Source organism: Hordeum vulgare, chromosome 6H, assembly GCF_904849725.1.
Source record: "Hordeum vulgare subsp. vulgare chromosome 6H, MorexV3_pseudomolecules_assembly, whole genome shotgun sequence".
In the NCBI taxonomy this organism is placed as follows: Eukaryota; Viridiplantae; Streptophyta; class Magnoliopsida; order Poales; family Poaceae; genus Hordeum; species Hordeum vulgare.
Genome location: NC_058523.1, coordinates 450,572,324 through 450,581,841, shown reverse-complemented (window position 1 = coordinate 450,581,841; position 9,518 = coordinate 450,572,324). Strand labels below are relative to the sequence as shown.

At 40.9% G+C, this 9,518-nt stretch overlaps 1 protein-coding gene across 4 annotated transcripts; it reads right to left on the bottom strand.

The window, feature by feature from the left end:
• Positions 1-1,744: 1,744 nt before the first annotated feature.
• Positions 1,745-7,712, bottom strand: LOC123401157 (plant cysteine oxidase 5-like). 4 transcript variants are annotated; one of them, XM_045094888.1, is made up of 7 exons: positions 7,582-7,712; positions 7,329-7,426; positions 5,282-5,524; positions 3,779-3,942; positions 3,517-3,664; positions 2,402-2,602; positions 1,745-2,311 (listed from the first exon to the last, which is right to left on the bottom strand). In XM_045094888.1, exons 3-7 carry the CDS (start codon positions 5,379-5,381, stop codon positions 2,187-2,189), a joined length of 738 nt encoding a protein of 245 aa, XP_044950823.1. In that variant the 5' UTR covers positions 5,382-5,524; positions 7,329-7,426; positions 7,582-7,712; the 3' UTR covers positions 1,745-2,186. The 4 variants fall into 4 exon arrangements, with proteins under 4 accessions (XP_044950823.1, XP_044950822.1, XP_044950821.1 ...); XM_045094887.1 differs by having other exon boundaries at positions 5,282-5,509; positions 7,582-7,692; XM_045094886.1 differs by lacking the exons at positions 7,329-7,426; positions 7,582-7,712 and adding an exon at positions 6,543-7,312 and having other exon boundaries at positions 5,282-5,509.
• Positions 7,713-9,518: the final 1,806 nt, after the last annotated feature.

Here is a 9,518-nt window from a genome sequence, read left to right as displayed (position 1 = left end):
GGCCAGCCATTCTGTCAATAGACTGATCGACCATATTTTAGGAGAAGTCACTCGCACCTCAATATACTAATATTCACTCAGATCAGCTCTCATCTCATTTGTTTGAACAATACCAGAACCGTAGTGAAAATCTAACTTTACTAAATCAGACATCTCTGTTAACCTAAAAAATTATTCAACAAGGACAAATTTTAGAAGAAGGACAAACATAAATTATTTCCGAATCAACTAAAATTCGAAGACCTAAATATATTTTTCAAAGCTTACGGAGCACCTAAAAATATGTAAACAACTTAATTTACAGACCTAAATATATCCAAATCTACGGGAGCACCAAAAAATAAATAAACACAATATTTCTCACACCTAAATTTATTACACAACACTATGGGAATGAATGTTGAATTTTACCCTTGAAGCATCGAAGAAACGACGAACGACGAACATGAGAAAAACGACGAACGCAAGAACCTGCACCACCACCACCACCACCTCCAAGTACACCACAACCACCACCTCCACCCACAACTCCACCACCACCATCACCACCACCACCTCCACGTCAACCTCCACCACCACCAAAAAAAGTTCAAAACCACCACTACGAATCGACGGATGGCTTGGCTGCCCTAACCCTTTATAATACCACCACGGTGGAAAATGAGGGGAAAACGGCTCGAATTTAGTGTAGAGATTAGAGAGTTTTTGGGTGGGGAGAAAAGGAAAAAAGGAGAAGGAGAGAAAGAAAGAAAGAGATAAGGAGGAGGAAGAAGGGGGTGGAGCGGGCTGGCTGAGGCAGATCAGCCTCCTATCGGTTGCGCCAGGGCCGAAAGGCCTGTTGGCTACGCCGAAGCCGACTGGCTCCCCTCCAGGCCGAGTGGACGCAAGCGACGTGGCCGAGCCAATCGTCGGCTACCACGTGGCCGATTGGGCACTAATCGGCTGCACCAACGCCGACAGGAGCTAATCGGCGACGGCAAGGCTGACCGAAGCCAGCCGGCTTGGTCAGGCCGAGGCTGTGATAATTTTGAAATTTTTTAAAACGACGCAATATTTTTCAAAATCAACAAAAAAAACAATATTTAAAAAAAACAGCCTCCGTTGCAATGTCGCCCTCTCCGTCGGTGTTGTGAAGCTGGCGGAAGTCTATCGAGAAAGAGTTTGGTCTCTGGTGGTTCCCAAGTCCCAACAAACTTCAGCTTGTGCTTGAGATCGAGTTTGTCTCTCTCAGAACCTGGTTATAATTTTCTTGTTTAGACATCTTGCATCGTTGGGAGTTTATAATATAAACCCATAGCCTTACTCGCAAAATAAAACAAAGGTTTCATATGACAATGATCAAACATATATTTTTAGGGGAACGCTGGAACTTCATCGATGCGAAATGTTAAAACGGACTACAAAGCAAAATGATCAAAAAAAATTTAGGAGAATGCTGGTACACTTTATTGATTCGAAATGTTAAAGGGAATACAAAGCAGGGCAGCGTGGCATCCGTTAGATGCGCAGGGGCTGGTGCTGAATATCACGACCAATATATATGCCCAAAAGATTGGCCAGGTAAGCTCTTACCATTATTTATAAATATATTTGTGCATATGTTTGAATAGAGTACTGAGTGACTAGTGAAAAGATACAAAATAGTTTATCCGAAACAACCATAATGTTGAAAAATGTTGACGGGCATCACTGGAAGAGGAAAGGAATGGTAACTAGACTCTGACAGCATACACCGCATTGTCAGTTTTTGCGAAGACGAAAGTTTTATCCCAAAGAATGTTTATGCGATTGTTTACATAATGACACCGAATAATCAGTTCACCACACCAAATCAATTTTTCTGAAACAATCATTAGGTGAGAAGCCCATGCCACTTGTTCTACCTAATACAGCATGGCAAGAACTCTCCAATCTCAAAAGAAGTATATACTCCAAGGCCTTCATCTGATAAAAGAGCCACGTGGGTACATCACAGACCAGCAGCATTGCTCCAGTACCGAGCAGGAACAATGAAAATGGTCTCAATCGTTTCTTCATTCACCCACAACAGGTGGTGTGTGTACAATGTAAACCACAGGCTGCTTGCGGGTTGCCTGGATGATACTTGCTCTACTAAGCCACATACAACTGATACGAGGCGCCCTCTGGGTCCTCAATCCATTGGCAAAAGTGGTATCAAAACCTAACTATCTCCTTATCACAGGGCCTTTGTACAAACCTCTAGCAACAACAAAGCCCTCTGGAGGCTGATGGTCCTCCAATTCCTCCAACCAGACTACCTCAGAGCTATCTATTTCACTCGGCAAAACAACTGGTAAATTGTAGCAGAAAATGTCAAAACTGGCATAGCATGAAATAATGGGTTAAAAACAATAATCAAATGGCAAGAGCTGTATATTACCAGATGGCTCCTTCACTGGTGACTTCCGGAAGTATGAACAGTCTCTCCCATTCTCAGCGGAATAAGGTGGAGAAAGGACGTCAAAGAGTGCACAAGGTGTGATGGCTCTGAAAGTGTGGATGTTACCACCTCTATCAGGATAAAGAATGGTTGTCTCGGGCGCAGTCATTTCACGGTCTCTTACACACCTTGCTGGTCTTGCTGCACCCAAGGGAGTAACAGGCTACATGATCTTATTAGTCGGCACACAAATTTGACACGACCAACAAAATGATTTAAATGGGATCATTTTGTGTGATTAATAAATAATCCATAAGACCAGTTTCTGATGGATAGCCATTCTTTGAACTCGTCAAAATTAGATGGCAGGAGATACGGCAATATATTAAATGCATGACAATTAACTATCTGGCATTACTTTTGAGGTGTTTGCTAGCATTAACACATTGTGATTAAGAATGTCATCAGTGTCCAACCACTACTTAGCAACATTGTGTGCCGCAATAGGCAAGTTACGCCATACTGCATAAATGAGACACAAAGTAGGGTGTGGAAATAAGATGGCATTGACACAAAATTGGCATCACAGACAGTGTTCCTGTCATAACAACATCAGTAGAATTTGAAGTGAGAAACATCAGTACAACTTTTGAGTGGGAGCAAAATCCTTTTTTCTAGGACATTTAACAATGAAAATGACTCAATTTACTTACGAGAATAAAAGGTAAGGGCACAGACAAGGTTGATGTTCTGTAACACCTAATTAGGTCATGTATGTTGAGGACCTAATGCTACAAGGTCCTCAACATACACCACAAATAAATAAAAGTCATTGCATACTGCGCTGGTTTGATGATAAGAAATGTCCGAAAAAATTACATAACATGTCCATTTGATGAAAGAAATGTATGAAAAAATTGTCTTCTTGCATAAAATGCATTCCACATTACTTTTGCACAGTAATTTGCATGTCGATTTATTTAGCAAGGGGGAAAAGAACTAGATGAGTCACGAGTTCCATACTGGATATCATGCACAAACAAATTAACCAATTGGAGAACTATGGCCATGGCCAACTATTGTTGTGTAGAAGATTTTCGAATGGCAGAACTTACGCTTTAACGGGTCAGTTGGATCAGCTACATCGATCCAATCATATGATTCGGCGTGCAGCTTGCCATAAAGAAGCTTGCTCAGCACAGTCATTCCTGGATGATTGTGAAGTGGAATAACTGATGACGGTGGCATACAAAATATACCCATCTGCATAATAAATTATAAAAATCAAAGTCATAGAAAGGAGGCACTTCACGTATTCATTTGAAAATGCACACTTTATTAACTAAGATAATGATTAGATGACGCAAGAGATCTTACAGAGAAACTTTCGCATTCATGAATGTGGAGATATTTGATTGAGGGCGCGTACTGGTTAGGCCCGCCGCGTCCGCGCCTCCCATTCTGTTGACGCGTAGAACTATTCCAATTACGTGCAATTTGTGCTTCGTTATCTAGGCCAAGATCTAAAGGTCTGATCTCATCTGGGAATACAAAATAGAATCAATTATGAGTCTGCCAATACTCATTGCTCTGGTTTCACTGAATCAGATGAAAAGCAAGTTTTTGCCCTACATTAGGAATGGAACAAACTCTAGAAGCACTATAGTACTCCCTCCGTAAAGAAATATGAGAGCGTTTAGATCACTAGTTTAGTGATCTAAACTAGTGATCTAAACGCTCTTATATTTCTTTATGGAGGGAGTACATCACAAGTTCATATCAGGCATGCAGATAGCCAAAGCAGCTAGGAAAATAATAATATCTTGTTAAAGTTACTGACACGTCTTGCCATGCCATCGAAGACCTACTTACCAATTTTGATTCCATTTCAAGCAATTTAATTTAAGCTCTCTGTCCGAATGATAGGGTTTCTTGATTTTTGTTCCTGTGGTGTTTGCTAGTTCACGGCAATAAACATGGCAGACAGGTGGTATTCGTGTCACCCAAACCACTAGTCAAATCACTTTAAGGTGAAACTGGATCATTTAGATAGTTCAAGGTTACAGTTTCAACAGTAAGTTTAGTGTTCAAAAATGGACTTTAGCCCAGGTTATGGGTTGAAAGTGGACATTTACAATTCCAAATAAAAATACTGTTTTTGCCATGTTAAATGGAGCAGCACATGTAGTTCACTGTTGGTTATACCTCTTCACGAACACTTGACAACTAAGACAATTAAGAAACTCACATGAAAATGGTACAACACAAATAAATATTCTTGTCTTACTGATCGGTAAGTTTGTACTGTTTACCAGCAAATGTAGCTGATGAGTTTTTAAAAACTGTTGGGGCATTTCTTTAAATGGAAAGCATGTAAGGATTTCAATAAAAGAACATTATATGGAAGATAAATGGTTTGTGTAATGATACGAATCAAGGATGAGGTAGAACTAAAAAGGAAGCCACCACCTTCAAGCAACTTATAAGTTGCTCTCGAATCTATTATGTCATGTCTTCTATGTGCTGTTGGTAGTTGGTACCATACATTAATAAAACTAACTTGGCAATATGATTACTGCTAAAATATTGTATCATATAACAACAGGTGAGCCTGGTTCAGTAATATCCAGTTACTGATAAAAGCAGTATATTTAGGCTAATGCATGATCTGACAACCAGTTAGGATGAAGAAGAAAATTAGATAAAAAGCAGAAGACAATGACCATGGACACGTTTATATAATTTGCAATTTGTGTGAGAATGTGGACAAGTGAGAAATGTCAGGGGAGGAAGGATTTACAAGAATCCGCAACCAGATGATGTATGTACCCCAACGTAAATAACTACAGACTATTCAAAATGGTATAAAGTTCGACTCACCTAACAGTGCACGAACTCTCTCGAGTGTTTCTTCAGATATGGGTCCATCTGGAGAAAATGATACTTTACATGCATCAGACAGGTTCTTTATTTTTGGCATCTTGCAGGGCAATGTACTGTTGACAAGATAATGACTGTCAAACTTCAGAAGGCACTGTCCAGATTTTGCAACCCAAAGACTAGTGTCAACTGATCCACAGGGTTGTGATAATGGAGCAGTCTTCCCACCTACCAAAACAACAGCTGTTTATATTTATGACATTATGCATCAATAGTCTCATCAAAGAAATACATGGGAAGATAGAAGAAACATATGGTAACAAGACGCCTAGCACACAGGTTACCGTAAACTAGCTGATGGTTTGATGAGGAAAATTTGCGTGTAAACTAAATTAGAGTGTAAACCCTTCATTTGAAGTAAAACACCTGAAGAAGCACAAGACTAACGCGTTCAGAGATAACATGATGATTATGTTTAAAAGCACTTTCACCCTGGAAACTGGCATGCAGACAGCTATGTGAAATGCTAGCAAAGTACCCCAGTCAATGCCACATGCAAAATATCACATGTTATCACATATGTTTTGCATTCAATGGTAGAGGGGAATATAAGGCAATATTTTACATAGAATAGCCATAAAAACACAGCCCCAAAAGCAAGTGGACTAAGGGGTTGTTTGGGTAGGGACAGGATTATATAGAACTGGGTATTAGCCGATTTTTAGTAAAATCGGTTTTATCAATTGTTATGTGAGTAACCAGTTTATGAAAAAAGATGTTTGGACTAGAAAAAACGTTTAACCGATTTGTCACGTTCCTTGTGTGGTTTGGATAGGCTTTTAGTCCCCACACAGCAAAGAGTTTATTGAGGAAAAGACGGACGAAGAGAAAAAGTTAACGATCGAGTATATGCAGATCACGTTTTTAGAAAAAACAACTAATCCTCATTTTTCCATATACCCGAAATCTTGGGTTTTGGAAAACCAGATTTTCTATAATCACGGATTAGATAGAGTTGCCAAACAGGATTTTAGTTTGTTACATAATTTTCATGATTTGTGGAGATCCGGTTCTGTATATATCACGTATCCAAACAACACCTAAGGCACCTACCATAACTCCATAAGCTTGTTATACACTTATACTGCATACCATCAATAGGTCCAACACAATCCTGATTGGTGACAAGTAAAAACCAAAAAAATAGGATCTAAAAAAACCATACCAACAAAAAAATAAGTATTCTCGCTCAACCTCATACCTTGAGTATGCATCCCACCTGTGGCACCCTTCTACTTTGGTTGGGGTCTCCAATGAAGGATTCGTAATAAAATCATCTCATAGCATGCCAATAGCACGGAAGACTTATTGAAATAACTGTTAACGACTTCAGTGGACCTATCAAATTTGTGACCATTAACCTATTCCTAAGGTTGTGCCTAATTTAAAAATATATATAGCTACTAGCTGCTCAACACACAAATGTATCGTGTCCTCAAGCAATTCCCAAGTTTATAAAATCGTCAGAGAGGGGCTCTACCAAGCCTAAGCATGTTCACACAAGTTATATCATTCTTTGTTATTTATTGTCTAGGTACTCCATCCCATCCTTCTCATCTAGTAAAGCATCTGTCACAGCGTATATGCAACTGCCCCATAAATTAGCATATTTGTCTTATTGTCCATCTAAATGCAAAACTGGAGCAAGGAAAACATCAACATGACACACAATGTAATTCAATAAGCACTACAGGCAGATTTTGATCGAAACAGGAAAATGCAACTTTAACATGACACGCCATACAATACAATAAACACTACAGGCAGATTTGATGTCCACAGATGGTAGCGAGCAATAAAGTACCATAAACATGATATGCAAAAAAAATTAAGGCTACCAATACAAGAACCTGAAACCAGGTCAATACACGGGCTAACTGCCGCGGCATATTATTTTCGAATGGATGGGTCACCTAGCTTGAAGGATTTGGGAAGGGAAAATCACCAGGACAACACCGAATCAGATCTTGAGGTCTAGGGTTTGTACCTCGGACTTTGTAGGGGGAATCTGCAAAGTTGGATAATATGCGCTGCTGCCGGTGAGGTCCTGCTCGCCGGTGTCGTCCAAATCGGCGGCTGAGCTAGCTGGAAATACGACAGGGAGCGGGGTCAGAGCACAGAGAAGGAGACAGGGGAGAGGAGGAGCATGTCAGCAGCCGACGCGACTCGCCGTTTCCCGACGCCACCGCCCGCTGCAGATAGGAGAGAGATGAGGGGGGCAGGGAGAGGGCACGGACGACCTGCCGCCAAAGCTCCCCGTCAGACACGCGCCGCCGACGCCGCCGCCAGGAGGGCGAAAGAAAGGGGGCTGACTGGTGAGAAAGATAGGGTTACGGGGAGGGGGAGGGGGAGGGGGGAGATGGAGAGAGAGAGAGAGAGAGAGAGAGATGGGACCTCCGGGAGGCGAGGGAGGGACACGCGCGACCGAGCGACGCTCGCGAGGCTGGTTGCCCTCCTCCGGCAGTTTTTTGCGGGGCTTCTGCCTGAGCAAATTTTGATCAATGACGCATCTTCCATTTAAAAAATATACAGTATAACAGTTCAAAAAAAATATACAGTATAACACTGTTATTCTTGTAAATCAAGTATCATTTAATATTATATTTTTCAAAACGTAATATAGGTATAGACATATGCACGTGCATACAAGTGCACGCATACATACCTAATCTATATGAGCCTCTCTAAGAGACGGAGTAGGTAGTTTCACGGGGACACGATCTTTCATCAAAACTGCTAGATTGGTGGGAGTTCGTGGTCATTTATATTTCGGCTCTATTTGGTGGTGACGGTGGTCCTTCCAGTAAGCTTGGGAGGGGCGGGTGTGGTGTATGCAGTGTGTGTAACGAGCTGTATGGGTGTCTTCCTTAGTTCCTTAGTAGTGTGTGACATCAATTCATTTTTAATGATAGAGAAGTATACATGAAAGGAAGATGTTTCAATATTTTAAATCCCTAGTCACAAGTTTGTCGCTCTCACGTTGGAGATACATACTGTCAGCATTCTTGAGGGCTCCTTGATACGTTAAGTTTGAGCTTGAGTTTGGGCTTGTGGACCTTATAAGCAACTAAAAGTACAAAGTCTAAACAAACAGCTAATTGTGTGTCTCGTCTTGATAGAATCCACCTCCTAAAATGTATTGTCAAGCGTAAAAGCACCTCCAACTGTAGCTATAGTCCTTGAAGGTGGCCTCGAACGTGCCATATTCCTAGGTCGGCCACTATCCCCACCCACACCCTGATGACCCACAAGTATAGGGGATCAATCGTAGTCCTTTCAATAAGTAAGAGTGTCGAACCCAACGAGTAGCGTAAGGAAATGACAAGCGGTTTTCAGCAAGGTATTTTCTCCAAGCACTGAAATAGCGGTAACAAGTTGTTTGATAGCAAGATAATTATAACAAGTGACAAGTAGCAATAGTAACAATAGGTGCAGCAAGGTAGCCCAATCCTTTCGTAGCAAAGGACAAGCCAGAACAATATCTTATAATAGGCAAAGCGTTCTTGAGGGCACACGGGAATTTCATCTACTCACTTTCGTCATGTTGGGTTGATTCGCGTTTGATACTTTCATAATTTCATATGTGGATGGACCGATGCTTGGGTGTTGTTCTTACTTAAACAAGCCTCCCACTTATGATTAACCCTCCCGCGAGCATCCGCAACTACGAGAAAAGTATTAAGAATAAATTCTAACCATAACATTAAACATAGGGATCCAAATCAGCCCCTTACACAGTAGCGCATAAACCTGGGTTTCAGTTTCTGTCACTCTCGCAACCCACCATCCAATTACTACTCCACAATGCATTCCCTTAAGCCCAAAGATGGTGAAGTGTTATGTAATCGACGTTCACATAACATCACTAAGGGAATCACAACATTCACATCATCAAAATACCGAACGAATATCAATTTTACATGACTACTTGCAACATGACTTCTCCCATGGCCTCAAGAACAAAAGTAATTACTGACAAGTGATAAACATGCTCAAGATCAGAGAGGTATTAAATAGCATATTGGGTCTGAACATATGATATTCCATCAAATAAACCATAAAGCATCAACTACAAGATGTAATCAACACTACTAGTCACACCCCAGGTATCAATCTGAGGTTCCGATACAAGATTGAGCACAAGAGATGAACTAGGGTTTTGAGAGGAGATGGTGCT

Coding starts and splice junctions, on each gene's coding strand:
- LOC123401157 (XM_045094885.1), bottom strand. CDS start 6,431: ATGCAGTATAAGTGTATAACAAGCTTATGGAGTTATG. Junction 3,943..5,281: donor GAGAGTTCGTGCACTGTTAG/GTGAGTCGAACT, acceptor TTGTATTCCCAG/ATGAGATCAGACCTTTAGAT. Junction 2,312..2,401: donor ACCAGTGAAGGAGCCATCTG/GTAATATACAGC, acceptor ACAATTTACCAG/TTGTTTTGCCGAGTGAAATA.